This window comes from Mytilus californianus, unplaced genomic scaffold (genome assembly GCF_021869535.1).
Source record: "Mytilus californianus isolate M0D057914Y unplaced genomic scaffold, xbMytCali1.0.p SCAF_1, whole genome shotgun sequence".
Classification (NCBI taxonomy): domain Eukaryota; kingdom Metazoa; phylum Mollusca; class Bivalvia; order Mytilida; family Mytilidae; genus Mytilus; species Mytilus californianus.
Window position 1 is genome coordinate 7,073,888 of NW_026262581.1, and position 18,672 is coordinate 7,092,559.

An 18,672-nucleotide genomic window follows, 5' to 3' on the forward strand; every position below is an offset into this window, starting at 1 on the left:
TTTACGCATCGTCTGTGTGCGATACTTGGCCATTTAAGTAACGAATTTTTTCATTGGTCGAGAAGAAGAATCTATTTAAACACAACCAATGAACATTGAACAATACGTCAAAAAAGTAAAATAAACTTTTATTAAAGATAACGAGGAGTGATTTATTTTATTAGAAAGTGAAAAATTGTTACTTGCAAGTAAAAGTCGTCTGTCAACTGTCACGTTATAGAAATAAAATAATTTTTTAACATCGATCATTAATTCGTCCATCGGGAAATATATTTCTCTAATTCTTCGTCAATTTATCACTTTCTGCACCCATTGTATAAAAAAATTTAATCAACGCATGATCTCAGTTCTTCATTTGTTAAAATCCTATTATGACGTCGAATTCTCTTGCTTTCCTCTGAATTTCCTATTGTGACGGCATGAAAAAAGGCGACCATGCCCGATGACGTCACATAGAAAGAACACATCTTTTTGCAGATCATTCGAAAAGAAGGAATAAGTTTGCCTGCATATTGTTTGAAAATCATTAGAGAAACAGATTCCACCACCAAATCTCGTGTAATACAATATTTATCCACTCTCGACAGTTAAAATTTAAATATTTAAAACACTCGGCGAGCCTCGCGTTTTAAATTTGAAAATTTAACTGTCTCGAGTGGATAAATATCGTATCACACTCGATGCAGTGGTAGAATCTATATGTACGGAATCGCTGCAGCATTTGTATAATGTCACTAGTAAAAAATTTCACTGGTTTTAAATTTGAAGAATTTGTCAAGTTTCGTTTATATCTACCTGCCAAAGAAACATTTTGACAATTATACACACGGAAGCGTAATGTCAAACTACGGACACTGGTCAGCTGGTTCATTACAATTTTTTTGTTTTAAAAAGTTGTATATCAAACATCTTAAACATAATCAATTTAAATGCTGAATCAACATGTTCTTTGCAAAGAAAAAATGGGTTAAGCGAAAGGCAGATGATGTTTTCAACCCTAGAGGATAAAGACTGAGGAACAGGCTGTCCAACAAAATTACAAACTGTCTTGTTACTATATCTCTAGAAGAAACAGAGATGTAGAAATACATATTTCTGAAGCTGTTCAGCATTGGAAGGCCCAGAAGAACATGAGGATTATTCTTGAACTATATATACATTTTGACTTATTTAATTGACTGTGATATAAATGCTTTTTGTGTTTAAAATGAATTTATTTCATATATATATTCTTATTCTTTATCATGTTTATTAATACTGTGCATAATTGCATGTAATGATTTATGACCGATTGCTTCAGGTCACAATAGTTCACTCTAAAATAGACTTACGTGCCCTTGAAATTTTGCGCCTTAAAAAATTTCTGGGGAGAACACTGTTGAATGTGTTCATAGTACACGGTTGCCCCACTCGCACTATCATTTTCTATGTTCAGTGGACCGTGAAATTGGGGTCAAAACTCTAATTTGGCATTAAAATTAGAAAGATCATATCACAGGGAACATGAGTACTAAGTTTCAAGTTGATTGGACTTCAACTTCATCAAAAACTACCTTGACCAAAAACTTTATCCTGAAGCGGGACAGGCGGATGAACGAACAGACGGACGAATGAACTAACGAACAGATGCAGAGACCAAAAAACATTATGCCCCTAGATGGGGCATAAAAACATCAATAGTTAATACTTTAACTGCAAAAAGTGAAAAAGTAAGCTAAAATATTTTAAACATTACAAAACAAGAAGTTGCTAAGCATGCCCCTTGACTTGTAATTTGAAGTATTGAAAAACAGAAAGTGTGTGCCTATCAAATCAGAAAAATGCTTTCACTTCTCAATTCATCACTGTAAACCTGCAAACCAGATTTCGAGTCATTCTGTTCAAAAGTAATGGAGAATCTGTTAAATTTTATATAACCTCTTTAACTTATGGAGAACTACCTGAGCACATGATTCTTCTGGAGTTTTAGTACTGACTGCAAAAAGTGAGGGAAGATCAAGAACATGAACAGGTAATTGTTCCATGTTATGAAGAATTGCTGGGGCTAAATGAGTTGTCTGTCCTTGTCCTGGTTGGCCAGCTAATAACATTCTTGGTCTGTGTGTTGTTGGTGTCTTGCTAGCATAACTGTTAAATATAAACAAATCCTGTATTATATGAAAACAATTAGGTATTATCATAATTTATGGAAGAATTCATTTAAGAAAATTTAAACCGCTGAATACACAATAGTATGCCCCCCTGATATTGTGTATATGAATAATTCGGGACCTAGCCAGATAGATTTCTTCATATTTCAATTTATTATGCATTTCTATGGCAAGCATCTTCAAACTATCTTTGGATTTTAAAAAATGCTTGACAGTACTGGCATATTTATAACTCATAGGACACTGCTCCTGAGCACACTTTATCACATTTCTATGTTCAGAGAACAAGATTATAATACATGTATATTTAAAGTTTTTAAGAAAGATAAATCCGATGATTTTGTTTTACAATACTGTAAATTCATTATTATTCGTGGGATACATTTTTGTGGATTCAGTTGATAAAAGGTGAACCATAAACTCTTTAGTTTTCAATTCTGGAGTTATTTAATTTAGGCACTTTGGTCTTAGGAACGTAATTGTTAAGAAATCTTTCCATTTTAGATCATTTTAACTTTTATAATGAATGAGGCTGACATTTTTGATAATCGAAAACTCGTTGTGGATGTGACTTATCAATTAGACCAATCAACATGCGATGAGAACTCTCAAAAATGTGACTTGATAAAATGGCACACATAGCGAACTCTCACAAACGTGACTTGATATTTAGACCAATTAACGCAAGGGTATCTCAACCAAATCAAATAAGTTACAGAGATGCAAACAGTTATTTTTTTCTGTCAGACATTGGGGCCTACAGGGTAGCAAATTTTGTCAGACCCATCAAATTTTTGCCAGACCTACATTTTTTTTATATCAGCTTTTTATACAGTAAGAGAACGGAGATAGGATGTCTTTACAGTGACAGCTGCTTTAGTGGATTATTTTTAGAAAATATCTAAAATTCAATTGAGTTCTTTTCAATGCTTTTATTTAATAATTACTACAATATATTTTAATTTTTTTTATTGTGTACCACTGAACATCAGGCTAGGGCCATTCTCCATTTTTTTTGACAGTGCTCTAAGATTTTTAATTGATTACAACTTTCTCAGGAAAGTGAGGACTGAAAAGTCAATTCAGTTTTAAATTTCCCTCTTTAAAGTTCCCAGTTACAACTCTCATCACAGGGATACATGTACTTACAAAAATCAATCAATTGATATAAGCTGTGTGCAGCTTGTTTCCAGATCTTAATTTTTGTTATCCTTGTATATTTTGATATATTTGTAAATTGCATGAATAAATATGTTTAAACTTCAAAAAGCAACATTTGAAAATTTTATAATTTTTTTACCATTATGTTGGTACACAGAATTTTGTTTTAATGGAAGACTACTTTTCATATAATAAATGTAACATTTTAAGTGTTCAGATACATTAACTTTTATTTTGGTGGATAATTACTCATCAATTGAGGTGCTCCTTTATTAGAAGAAGATTCGCAATACAGTTACAGTTACAGAAAGAATGAAAACTGCCGTTTCTCTCCCCAATCTCATGTATCCCAATTGTTTACCGCGAAAGTTGACCTACAAAGCATTGATGTTTGAATCATCTAAAGCAAACATACTAACTTTAATTAATAAATTTTCAACAAGGCAAATTTCAATTCCCCACTAATAGGTTAGCACCAAAAATGCTAAATCTTACTAAAATCCTAGAGAACTGCCTGCCGGTCATTAGGTCTTGCACAAAAGCCCAATTTGCCGGACCTGCTCAATTTCTGCCCCTTCGGGCCGACAAGTCCGACGATTAGTTGCATCTCTGAAGTTATCCATAGTTTTATAACACAACTATTTATATATATACACATATTCATTTTAATAAAAGTATTACCAAAAATGAAGTACCGGTAGCCCGGCGGGCAGACGACTTAATTGATAAACTGGCAGTGAAACTTTAGAGGCCACGGTAGATTAAATTGTAAATTCAATCTGTTTTGTTGTGATGCAAATTAAACCAGCAGAGTTATTAAATTCTAAAAGTAAATAATAGATCTGTCTTCTTGTATCTTATTCTAAAAGTCTTTCATTTAGTTTTCTTTCTAGTCCTATAGTTGTGCATTTCCCCTGAAGGATCCTTACAAAATATGAAAAAAAAATTGGAAATAGCATTTTCATAAAGTACCAAAAAAATCATATCATTTTTTTGTGAATATACTCCCATACTAATGTAATGTTACCTTGCAAAACTTAGAAATGTTTCTGGTTCATTGTCTTCTTTCTTCTTTTTTCCTTTACCCTTATTTTCATATATACTAGGTGCATTTTCATCTTCGTCACTGTCTAGCTGCTCCAACAAGTTAGTGCTTGACTCCTGCTGACTGGTTGTAGCTAAAAAAATATATAAGAACCATTACAAGGCTGCTAACAAAGACATTGGTTTTCCCTGCTTTGCATCAAAATAAAATAAACTGCCATATTATTTGCTGTAAACAGGAATGGATCACGTTTTGTAAGTGCTTATAAAACTTTCTGATAAAAGACTTAGCATTATCAGTCAGGGGACTTACTTAAATGAGTGATTTTCTAAATCACTGATTCAAGTAACATTATGTGCATAAAGGTTGGAAGTAAGGGTTGTCTTTCTTTAATAATCACCTATTTAAGTAGTACAAATTAATCACTAGACTAAGTGATTTAATTTTATTGTAGCTTTAAATATAGAATACTAATGATCCAGGGACTAATTATGTTGCTAAAATTATCAGAACCAACATCTGTGTTGATAGGATGACCGGGTCATGTCAGGTGATGACCTTGTACTAAATCTAGGATAATGACATAACAATCACTTGTTTAAGTATCATACCTCAATTTCCTTCCAAAAAATCACTTCTTTAAGTATCATTATTTTAATAACCCCCCACTATTTTCAACACCCCCGAACAGTGAAATTTTTATCGCGAACAGTAGAATTTTATTACATAATCTATAAGATGAAACCTTAAATTTTACAGGAAAAATACTCCCACTGCAGGGAAAAATCTTTTAAGAAAGTATCAGTTCATTATGTTAAGCCATTTTTATAGCATTTTTTCAACTAGAATAGAATTTGCAGCTAAATGATTGCATCAAAGGCATAAACCTTGCTGCTTAAAAGAAGCAAAAAGTTCATTTTTTTCAATTTTACTAATGAAAAGATATTATCTAAACCTATGTGTTTAAAATTTTGGTAAAACTACAAAATCACAATTTGTGACAAAACTTTGAATTTGCTACTTAAATAAGTGATTTAAAAATCACTTATTTCAATAAGTCCCCTGACTGATTATTAAAATCATGTAATTACTTTTAAAAAAGTCAGTGCAACATGACTGATGAATTGAAAAAGAGATAAATGTGAGATGCTCGGACATCGCTATTTTAATTAGCAGGGCTTTCAGGATTCTAAAATAAGGGTCATTTAGTGAAAACTTGTATACTGCTTGTAAACAAGATTTTTTCTTCAAGTCTCTTGTGGGAAATAATACCTGAAAGTCAAAACAAAAAGAAAAAAATGGTTCTCATACTGAAAGCCTGATAATATAAATCTTTTTGACTTATTCACTACTGTCTTATCACACATGCATTATATTTGATGGAAATATGATAATCTGTAAGAGTTGACTATCAATTATTAACTGATATTGTGATATAAATCCTAACTGTGATGTTCTACTAAGTACAACATTTAAAAGATTACTTACCAGGAGCATCTAGACAAGACAGCTGGGTAAATACAGATGGAAAAACTTTTTGAACTGCATCTATACATTGTTTAAAAATAATTCTCAATAAAGGCTGAACACGCAATGACAATGCACGAGCTGGAGAAGTAACAGATCTTTGAGATGCTGGAACAATAGAATTCATAGCATTGAAGAAGTCTTTAGCAGCAAGATTTATCGAAGACACATCAAGTTGCAGTTTTTCAGATGTTGTGTAAATTTGTGGATATCTTCTTCTCAAAGCCAACAATGAAGCCTCAGTGCAAAGTGATTTTAAGTCAGCACCACAATACCCTGTTAAAAAAGAATATCAATAATGAATGGAAACAGAACAAGCATTCTGTGAGTATTGCATGGCAATACATAGTCCCCTACCGGTTAAAAATTCATTGTAATGGAACAAAATTCTAACTTGATCTATAAGTTGTCATGGTGTAAACTACATAAAAATATCAAGTCAAAATCTTCAAGCATGACGAAAAAAACTGTGGAAAACTGATTATGTAAGTGAATTTTCTATGTCCAAAGACCATAACTCTGCACAAAATTATCAGACTGGAACAAAATTCCAACTTGATCTGTAACTTGTCATGATAAAACTATATATTAATTATCAAATCAATATCTCCAAGAATGACAAACAAACCTACCACTAAATTCTTCAAACAATTTACCAAAGAAAAGGAAAAAAGTCCAAAATGTCATTTTGTCTTTTAAAAGTCTTTTCTAAAAATGAGTTATTTCCCTTTGAACAGAAATCTACTAATTAATTAGTATTTCATCAAAAATTTAATTCTAAGGAAAGGCTTTAACCCATTTAAGGCGAATGATGCCTCAAGGCATCACCTACCACATGCCGGACGATGCCCTGAGGCATCGTCAATCACGTGATAAAAATAATTTTCGTCTTTTAACACATTTTCCCCAGTAAAGCTACGTTTAAGCCAATTTATATATGGGTTTTCAGGAAGCTTGTATATCAAAATTAAAGAATACCTATTCTGACTGAATTTGATACCTAATATTTACTACAATACAATGGAAGATCGGTAGCGTCAACAAACAAAATAAGACGTCGCCATTTTGTACAACACATGTGATGCGAACATGTGACCATTTTGGTCAAGAAAATGTTATTTGGAAAACAATTAAATTTAATTTCATGATTAATTTGATGAATGTTATATTAAATAAATGTGGATAGTATCCACATGTGGACACAGATGATGCCCCCGCTTGCATATCATATAGTTATAAAGGGACATAACTGAAGAACGGTAAAAGTGACGCTACCCAAATTTGAACTTGATCTGAGTTTTGTGGTAATAAGCATTGTGTGTAAGTCTCATAACATTTGGTTGAGGCTAACTTAAGTAGAGAACAGAAACTAAAAATTCAGCAATTTTTCTATTTGTAAACACGCATAACTCTAGAACGGTTGTGTATAAGTTTTACAACATTTGGTTGAGACAAACTAAAAAATTCAGCAATTTTTATGTTTATAAAGGACATAACTCTAGAATGGTAAAAGTGTTGCCACCTAATTTCGTACTTAATCTGTATTATGTAGTAATAAGCATTGTGTATAAGTTTCATAACATTTGGTTGAGGCAAACTCAAGTTAGAGAACTGAAACAAAAAATTTGTACTTGATCCTTACGGAGTTTTGTGGTAATGAATATTGTGTATAGGTTTCATAATGTTTGGCTGGGGAAAACTTCAGTTACAGAATGGAAACTAAAAAATTTTGCAATCTTTTTATTTATAAAGGGGCATAACTCAATAATGGTTAAAGTGACACTACCCAAATTCAACTTGATCTGTGTTTTATCAGTGGAAGTCAAAATTAAACATTGCATTGTATAAAGCAATGATTGTAGTTGATTCAACTATAATCATGGTCAAAGGAAGATAACGCCAATTTTTTTAAAATATATTATATAAACTTGATATTTAGAAGAAAATAAAAATTTTACAATTTTTCCTTTTATAAAGGGGCACAACTCTAGATCGGTTAAAGTGACACCACCAAAATTTGAACTTGATCTGTGTTTTGTGGTAATAAGCATTGTGTATAAGTTTCATAACATTTGGTTCAGGCAAACTTAAGTTAGAGAACGGAAACTAAAAATTTTGCAATATTTCCTTTTATAAAGGGGCATAACTCTAGATCGGTTAAAGTGACGCCACCAAAATTCAAACTTGATCTGTGTTTTGTGGTAATAAGCATTGTGTATAAGTTTCATAACATTTGGTTGAGGCAAACTCAAGTTAGAGAACGGAAACCAATTTCGGGACGTACGGACGGACGTACGTACGTACAGACAGACAAGGGTAAAACTTAATGCCCCCTCCACTACGGCGGGGGCATAAAAATACGAAAAATGCGTTTTGCAATTCAACGGAGACAAAAATCAAGTAAAAATCGGACTTCATTGGGCGCAGATTTTTCCCATGAGTGCAAAAGGTCGTGCTCCTTTTATGGAAAATCTAAATAAAACTGTCCAATCACTTTCCTCTCTCACTTGCTCTGTGTCAAGGACGCCAAAATCGTAGTAAATAATAGTAAAATGTCGTCTGTATCATTTTAAAACACAAAATTGTTCGATAGTTCAGAGGACGAGTTTGAGGGATTGTCGGAGGGAGAAGTAGAACTTGCTTGTCAATGGTATCAAATGTAATTAGCTCAAAATGGTATAGGTGATGATTTCATGATCAGTGATGTTGAAAGTGAACTTTCAGACGAAAATAATGATGAACAACAACTGGCAGATGTAAATAATGCCGGTGATGCCCCCAACAATGACAGATGGCACCAAGAATTTGATATATTTGAAAGAGGTCTCCCCCATCTATTCCAACCTAGAAGTAGTACAGGCCCACAAAACATATTAGGCCCAGAGAAGGATACCATTGACTTTTTTCAACTGTTCCTATCTGACAACTTTATACAAAGTATAATTGAGAAAACTGATAGTTATGCAAAGATGCAAAAAGATATAAACCCTGACCAAAATAAATCAGCTTGGTCTTGTCCCTCCTTGCCAGAGATGAAGGCTTTTCTTGGTATTACTTTTCTCATGGGTATTGATGTAAAGCCAGACATTAAATCATATTGGTCTACAGATTGCTTGGAAACCCCATATTTTGCCACAGTTTTGGCACATGACAGATTTATGCAGATAATGAGGTATCTACACTTCACTGATCCTCACCAGCAAGTTCCGCAAAGAGGGGAGGCTAATTATGATGGCACTTACAAAGTCAGATACATTATGGACGCCCTTAACAAACAAATGAGAGACCAATATGTCCCCAAACAAGAGGTGACAATTGATGAGTGCATGATACCTTACAAAGGAAGGGTTGCATTCAAGCAATACATGCCTGCTAAACCAACGAAATGGGGCATCAAACTTTGGGCATTGGCAGAGTCTGACACTGGATACATGTCATATTGTGAGATCTACCAGGGCAAGACAGATCAAACACATGTAGGGTTGGCCAGCACCGTTGTTATCTCTTGTCTTGAAGGAGCCAATTTATCCAGACAAGGTTACCATGTTTAAATGGATAATTACTTTTCAAGTCCTGCATTGTTCACCAGTTTGTTTGAAAATTTTGACACTGGAGCTTGTGGAACTGTCCGCCACAACAGAAGAGGCTTGCCAAAGGATTTGATGACAAAGAAACCTGTAAATGTAACACAGAGAGGAGATAGTCAGTTTAGGCAAAAGGGGGCAATTGCAGCTACAGTATGGAAAGACAAGAAAAATGTGTCTGTGATCTCTACCATACATGACAACGGCTCGACGGAAGTAAGTAGAATTGTCCAAAATGAAGGACAATTCCAAAGACAGCAACTTCAATGCCCAAAGATGGTTGCTGATTAAACCACCCACATGGGTGGTGTTGACTGTTGTGACCAGTATATCCAATACTATTTCTTTGGACACAAGACACTGAAATGGCCAAAGAGAGTTTTCTTCAAGATGCTTGAAATCATTAAGTTTAACGCCTACCGTCTTTTCCAAATTTCACCAAATCACCAGCAAACTACATCAATGACCTTCTTGGAATTTTCAAAATCTGTTGCTACTAAGCTTATCGCAGGATATACGACAAGGGACAACCGTCGGGGGAGGCCATCAAACCTACCAGCTGAAATCAGATTGACACACAGGCATTTGCCAGCAGACTTGGGGAACAAGACATGGTGTCACGTATGCTGGGATAGGGTAGCTAATGGTACACAGGAAAAAAGGTGTCAGACAAAATAAGGTTGTGTTGAATGTAGCAAACACCTTTGCCTGCCACATTGCTTCACAGTCTTCCATTCACGTAAAAATTACACTTCTTAATTGACAGTTACTTGGTTACAATTGAAGTTGAAAGGAGTACATGATTTGTTGAAAAGATATTCAAAATTTGTTGAAAGGATATTCATAATTTGTTGAAAGGATATTCATAATTTATAATTGTTGTTACAGTTGACAGTTTCATTTATTAGTTTTTGAATCAGCAAATTTTAAGGAGCATTAAATTATTTTCATCATTGAACAATACACAACCAAAGACAGTGGAAATTCTAGCATCCCATGGACACTAACAAAGATAATTATTTAAATAAATCATAGTAAGTTCATGATTGTCTTAAAAGAGTTAACTATTTCTCACTTAATTTATCAAGATTATTGAAGTGTTAAATGTTCATGTATTAGTGTGTCAGATCAGCTAACATTTGAATAATATCTCCATGCAGTGGTCTGATACAAAAAAAAACAGAAAAAATATATATGCACATTCATTTAAAAAAGCACATATGAATCTCAAAAGTATTTATTTTACCAGAAAAAATATCATTAGATATCTCTACTAAAATAAAAAAAAAAATCCACAAAAGATCCCAATAGTAAAGTTATATCTCAATCCATGCAAAAATACAAAAAAATATTGGACTAAGAAAGACAACACCAACTTATCCAGGGACACAATTTCCTCTCAAGTGATTGCATTACAAGTACAAAAATGCCCGCCGCGGAATTTGACAGACCATTTCATTCGTGTTTATTCAGACTAATGAGTCAAAATTTTGACTGTGGAGTTATTTTTTCCATAAAACTTTGTTAAAGGAACACTCGAAATTGTTAACTACCGTTTGTAGTGTTAATTTAGCAGATGAAAGGCAAAAATATAAACCGGTCACAAAACAGATGATTTCGCAAATCAAACGTCATTTTCCTCCCACAAAAGGTTAAAAATTATCAAAAGTAGGTATTGTCATGTAAAATTGTTTATTTTGCAACGATCCTTACATACTTAATTGTGACAATATTGAGTTTGAAACCGATTTGATGAGAAACAACAAAGATACAAACGTTTTTTTGTAAAACGTCAATTTTTCTCCATTCACACGTCAAATTAATTCAGGCCAGGCAAACTGCGCGCGGAAATTTGAACAGGCCACACAAAGTCGCGGAAAAAAACAATTCAGTAAGGAAAGTGTTAACTGAACAAATAGAAAAGCTATATTTGTGAAAATTGAACTTGACCTGTAAATTGTCATGATAAATCAATAAACCAAATATCAAATCAATATCTTCAAGCACAAAGAAAAAAAGTCTGGAAAACTGATTTGCCGGACAGACAGACAGACAGACAGACGGAGTGCAAACCTAAATACCCCTTCAACCTCGTCAGTAGGGGACTAAAAAGCAAGTAATCACACCGACAACTGCTAACGTCTCAACTTTTTTTTATTTCCCTGTACCTATTCAGATTTTTTCATGCAGTCATTGGAACCTTGAAAAGAAGATTAAGACAACTGACATACAGTAACTCTAGCCAGACAATGTAGATCATAAGACATAGTAAAAAAAATTTACTATTTAGCTATTCTTTTTCCTGAAGTGATATATACAATAGGTTAATGCCATTGTCTGTCAAAATAAAATTAAAAGATATTCTTGGACTATATTCGTCACCCTCCTACCACATGAACTGCATGAATTATGAAACTGAAATCACATTCATAAATTACAAAGTTTTAAAAAAAATTCTCAACATACCCCTATCAAACTAATTTAGGCCAGAAAAACTGTAAACAGTCATCTCTTGTATCTCGATGTCAGTCGGAACCAGAGAAATATTTCGAGATACCAGTAGTTCAACTCAAACGAATACCGTAAGTTTGACAGACCAGGGGACACAACTCTTGCTTAGCTAGGTAATGCTAAAATAAAGCCAGATGCATATGGGTAGGGGATCAATATTCTGGTTTGAGATTGATGTATCTGTATGTAATGGTCTTTTATTATTATAACTAGAGGCTCTAAAGAGCCTGTGTCGCTCACCTTGGTCTATGTGCATATTAAACAAAGGACACAGATGGATTCATGACAAAATTGTGTTTTAGTGATGGTGATGTGTTTGTAGATCTTACTTTACTGAACATTCTTGCTCCTTACAATTATCTCTATCTATAATGAACTTGGCCCAGTAGTTAGAGTGGAAAATATTTTGTAAAAATTTACAAAAAAATTTACAAAATTTATGAAAATTGTAAAAAATTGACTTTAAAGGGCAATAACTCCTAAAGGGGTCAATTGACCATTTCGGTCATTTGACTTATTTGTAGATCTTACTTTGCTGTACATTATTGCTGTTTACAGTTTATCTCTATCTATAATAATATTCAAGATAATAACCAAAAGCTGCAAAATTTTCTTAAAATTACCAATTCAGGGGCAGCAACCCAACAAGGTATTGCCTGATTGGTCTGAAAATTTCAGGGCAGATAGATATTGACCTAATGAACAATTTTATCCTTGTCAGATTTGCTCTAAATGCTTTTGTTTCAGAGATAAGAGCCAAAAACTGCATTTTACCATATGTCCTTTTTTTTAGCCATGTCGGCCATCTTGGTTCGCGGGTGGGGTCATCGGATACATTTTTTAAACTAGATACCCTAATGATGATTGTGGCCAAGTTTGGTTAAATTTGTCTTAGTAGTTTCAGAGGAGAAGATTTATGTAAAAGATTACAAAAATTTACGAAAAATGGTTAAAAATTTACTATAAAGGGCAATAACTATTTAAGGGGTCAACTGACCATTTTGGTCAAGTTGACTTATTTGTAGATCTTACTTTGCTGAACATTATTGCTGTTTACAGTTTATCTCTATCTATAATAATATTCAAGATAATAACCAATAACAGCAAAATTTTCTTAAAATTACCAATTCAGGGGTAGCAACCCAACAACGGGTTGTCTGATTCATCTGAAAATTTCAGGGCAGATAGATCTTGATCTAATAAACAATTTTACCCCCAAGTCAAATTTGCTCTAAATGCTTTTGTTTCAGAGATATAAGCCAAATTCTACATTTTACCCCTATGTTCTATTTTTAGCCATGGTGGCCATCTTGGTTGGTTGGCGGGATGGCCGGACATATTTTTTAAACTAGATACCCTAGTAATGATTGTGGCCAAGTTTGGTCAAATTTGGCCCAGTAGTTTCAGAGGAGAAGATTTTTGTAAAAGTTTACGGACGACGGACGCCAAGTGATGAGAAAAGCTCACTTGGCCCTTTGGGCCAGGTGAGCTAATAAAATTATATGATTTTTTTTGTACAGTTACAATTTTTTTCTGTGGTTTTTAGCCAAGATGGTTATTTCCAATCGATCATAGAGAGATTTAAAGTTGATGAAATTGTACATTCTCGTATACAAGAAATTTTAGAAAATTTTGATTTCTTTTCATTTTCTTTTATTTCAATCGTTTTCTGCAAGATAAAATACAAGAGGATTAAAGACGCTGATTGAGTAGTTATGATTTGACCACTAAGTCTAAATCCCTACTTAATGCACAACCAAGCTCATTGATGTATGATTACGGTTAATTGTTTTTAAACATTTTAAATAATTTTTCATAAACTACAACAATGTATCACTAATTATTCATCATGGTGATCAAAGATAATCTTTAATATGTAAACACTTGTTGAAAAAGAATGTCATAAATTAATACAGTGGTCAGTGACAGGAAATTTAATTACATGTGTATCGTCAGATGAACTCTTCAATCCATTTTAACCCTGAGGTCATGTTTTGACATGTGTATTAGTAAGAGATAAATAATGCAATTTGAATGCTTTTGTCAACCATGGGCCGGTAAATTTGGTTTGAGTCAATTGAAATTGGACTCATCCAATTTCGACTCATGAGGAGTCGAAATACTTATATTTCTATGGAACAAAGTTGGGACCACAGAAAAACTTCAACTCATCTGAATATTCGAGTCAACCGAGTTTGAGACAACTAGTTACCTGTATATAGTACTTAAAACATTGATATTGAGATATGGTAAAAATTTGTGCATTAAGTATTGATAAAAGGTATTGTATATATAAATGGGGTTTTGATACTCATACAACTACCATTACCTGGGATATATTAGCAACTGACTGTAAATACAAAAGTGTTTATCAAAAGTACCGAAAATCAACCACTGAACCAAAAATCTATTTTCAACAATCATATCTGTAAATCTGGCAATGAATGAATGAAATAAACTAAACTCACCGACTGTTTTTTCTGCCAGTTCACTCACAAAAGGATCAGATAATTTTGGATTCCATTCTTTTGTATGAATGTGCAAGATTTGTCTTCTTGCCTGTAAATTTATTTATTTATATAAATATCATTCTTCCCTATTACATATAAACATACATTATATACTGAGTGCATAAAATAACTATTGCATAAACATCCATCAGTAGCATGGTAATGAACTTGCATAATGAATGGATTCATCCATTTATAAATTTTTATGTACATTTTCTAATTTTAGAAAAATTTTAAATATATCAATTTTGTAGTTACATTATTCATACTAAAATTAAAGAACCTTAGTGAGCGCGCACACATACCCCACGTCCCCACATTGTCACTGGAGAAATAAAATAACTGTAAGAAAAAAAAATTGTATAAGAAAAAAAATTGAATCATAATTTCCTGTCGATATGCACATCTACATAGTATGTCCTTATTATCTACAAAGTTTCATGAAATTCTGTTGTGTGGGTTCAGAGGAGTTGCGATGACAAACTGTTGCAGAGGTATATTGAAGCAAATAAGTTCAAAGGGGCGTAACTCCTAGAAAAAATATTGAATCGTAATTTCCTGTCGATATGCACATCTACGTAGTATGTCCTTATTATCTAAAAAGGTATCATGAAATTCTATTGTGTGGTTTGAGAGGAGTTGCGATGACAAAAGGTTGCAGTAGTATATTGGGCAAATAAGTTCAAAGGGGCGTAACTCCTGGAAAAAAAATTGAATCATAATTTCCTGTCGATATGCACATCTACGTAGTATGTCCTTATTATCTACAAAGTTTTATGAAATTTTGTTGTGTGGTTTCAGAGGAGTTGAGATGACAAACTGTTGCAGTAGTACATTAAAGTAAATAAGTTCAAAGGGGCGTAACTCCTAGAAAAAAAATTGAATCGTAATTTCCTGTCGATATGCACAACTATATAGTATGTCCTTATTATCCAAAAAGGTTTCGTTAAATTCTGTTGTGTGGTTTGAGAGGAGTTGCGATGACAAGAAACAGGACTGACGGACTGACAGACGGACAGACAGACGGACGGATGGGTCAAAAACATTATACCCTCCGCAACTCGTTGCGTGGGGTATAATAAATACCATACAACCAGTAGTTTTTGTAAAATATCTGTCATTTTCACATTACAAAAATTAAAATTTACAAAAAATATATCATACACAAGAATATGTGTCTATAGGTGTTGTTTTTGATTTATTTTTTTTTATTGGGTGGGGGTGGGGGCTAACATTTCACATAGATAATATTCTTTAAAGAATATAAACATAATAATGTATACTTAATAAAATATAATCTTTTTGTGGGCCTGCAGTGAATGAGGTGTTCATTAAATTGAACAAGCATTCTGAGAGTATTGCATGGCAATACATAGTCCCCTACCGGTTAAAAATTCATAGTCTGGAACAAAATGCTAACTTGATCTATAACTTGTCATGGTGTAAACTATATATCAAAAATAAATGTGGATTGTGTTCACATGTGGACACAGATGATGCCCCCGCTTGCATATCATATAGTTATAAAGGGACATAACTGAAGAACGGTAAAAGTGATGCTACCCAAATTTGAACTTGATCTGAGTTTTGTGGTAATAAGCATTGTGTGTAAGTCTCATAACATTTGGTTGAGGCTAACTTAAGTAGAGAACAGAAACTAAAAATTCAGCAATTTTTCTATTTGTAAACACGCATAACTCTAGAACGGTTGTGTATAAGTTTTATAACATTTGGTTGAGACAAACTAAAGTTAGAGAACGAAAACGAAAAATTTCATCAATTTTTATGTTTATAAAAGGACGTAACTCAAGAATGGTAAAAGTGACGCCACCAAATTTCCTACTTAATCTGTATTATGTAGTAATAAGCATTGTGTATAAGTTTCATAACATTTGGTTGAGGCAAACTAAAGTTAGAGAACGGAAACAAAAAAAATGAACATTATCTTAGTTTTGAGGTAATGAATATTGTGTATAGGTTTCATAATGTTTGGTTGGGGCAAACTTAAGTTACAGAATGGAAACTAAAAATTTTGCAATCTTTTGAATTATAAAGGGGCATAACTCAATAATGGTTAAAGTGACACTACCCAAATTCAACTTGATCTGTGTTTTATCAGTGGAAGGCAAAATTAAACATTGCATTGTATAAAGCATTGATTGTAGTTGATTCAACTATAATCATGGACAAAGGAAGATAACTCCAATTTTAAAAATTACTTGAATAATGACATTGATATTTTTAGAAATTACATTTAGTTAAGACAAACTCAAGTTAGAGAACAGAAACAAAAAATTCAGCAATTTTTTCATTTGTAAAGGGGCATAACCCTAGAACTGTAATCAAAGTGCTTGTAAGCACTGAATGGTAAAGATTGCTTTAATTTATCAGTAGGAAGTAAAATTAAATATTGCATTGTATAAAGCATTGATTGTAGTTGATTCAACTACCATTATGCACAAAGAAAGATAACTCAAATTTTCAAAGAAGACTTTAAAATATTTTTAGAAATGAAGGGTTAAAATTGCTTTAATTTATCAGTGGAAGGCAAAATTAAACATTGCATTGTATAAAGCATTGATTGTAGTTGATTCAACTGTAATCATGGACAAAGGAAGATAACTCCTATTTTAAAAATGACTTGATCTTTAGGGAAAAAAAAGGGCATAACTCTAGAACAGTAAAAGAGACGGCACCAAAATTCAAACTTGATCTGTATATTGTGGTAATAAGCATTGTGTATAAGTTTCATAACATTTGGTTGAGGCAAACTTAAGTTAGAGAACGGAAACAAATTTAGCAATTTTTCCATTTGTAAAGGAGCATAACTCTAGAACGGTAAACGCCACCAAAATTCAAACTTGATCTGTATTTAGTGGTAATAAGCATTGTGTATAAGTTTTATAACATTTGGTTGAGGCAAACTAAAGTTAGAGAACGGAAACCAACTTCGCTACGGCGGGGGCATAAATATAAAGTCAATATCTTCAAGCATGACGAAAAAAAGTTTGGAAAACTGATTATTTGAGTGAATTTTCCAAGTCCAAAGACCATAACTCTGCACAAATTCATCAGATAGGAACAAAATTCAAACTTGATCTGAAACTTGTCATGACAAAACTATATACCAAATATCAAATCAATATCTTCAAGCACAAAAAAAAAAGTGTGGAAAACTGATTTGCCGGACTGACAGACGGACCGAGTGCAAACCTAAAGTCCCCTTCGACTTCGTCAGTAGGGGACTAATTATCAACACTGTTCTTGTACTAAGGAAAGTAGTATGTTAGTTGGTGATATTTGAACAATAAAATCGTTTTATATGCAGTTCTGTAACTGGAAGAAAAACTTAATGTAACCCAAATGTAAGATTTATATAAGAATTTAGTAAAGAGTATGTCATGTAATATATTATTATCTTGTCTGTTTTAAACATACTTCTTGTGAAGGTAATGGAAACAAAAACTCTCTGTCAAATCTTCCAGGCCTTCTCAAAGCTGGATCAATTGAATCTATTCTGTTTGTTGCCCCAATTACTACAATTTCTCCTCTGCTATCTAAGCCATCCATTAGAGCTAACAATGTTGAAACAATAGAACTATGAATCTGATCTTGTCTGCTGGACCTAACAGGTGCTAAACCATCTATCTCGTCAAAGAAAATAATTGATGGCCTCATCTGGTAAGCCTACATCAACAAAATAAGGTGGTTAATTCTTTATGACATAAAATATACACGGAGAACAAATATTACAGTGATATTGTTGTCTTTTTTCAAAAGTACCTCTACCCTTTTTTTAGGGGAAAAATGCATCATTTTTTTGGAAATTGGGAAGTTTTGAATAAGAATTAATTGTACTAAAACTTGAATTAGAAGACAAGACTGAACTTAATATAGTTAATAAGACAAGTCAACAGTTCATTATTTTAATTTTCAAAGGTCATTTTTCTGTCCTTTAATCCCTTGAACATATTTACAAGTTCATTCAAGTTGTTGTCAGTTAAATGCTGTCTTTTTTGCACAGTTTTTTCATGCAATATTTTGAATTGTTAGACATTTTCAACGGAAAGGACTTTTTTGGGGAGGGGAAAGAAAGGCAAAAAATGACGGTACTTAATACATTGAAAACCATGCGTGTTACAAACACCGTGATGATTCTAATCAGAAACCCGGATCTCAAATGC

General features: G+C 33.0%; 1 protein-coding gene across 1 annotated transcript in view; it reads right to left on the bottom strand.

Moving 5' to 3' along the window:
• LOC127698630 (ATPase family AAA domain-containing protein 2-like) overlaps positions 1 to 18,672 on the bottom strand; it is a 113,082-nt gene that overhangs the window by 33,693 nt on the left and 60,717 nt on the right. Inside the window, exons 11-15 of the mRNA XM_052202186.1 lie at positions 17,927 to 18,175; positions 14,447 to 14,537; positions 5,845 to 6,159; positions 4,339 to 4,489; positions 1,941 to 2,127 (exon numbers count right to left, since the gene is read on the bottom strand). Coding sequence (XP_052058146.1) covers positions 1,941 to 2,127; positions 4,339 to 4,489; positions 5,845 to 6,159; positions 14,447 to 14,537; positions 17,927 to 18,175 — 993 coding nt within the window. The remainder of the gene's footprint in view (positions 1 to 1,940; positions 2,128 to 4,338; positions 4,490 to 5,844; positions 6,160 to 14,446; positions 14,538 to 17,926; positions 18,176 to 18,672) is intronic.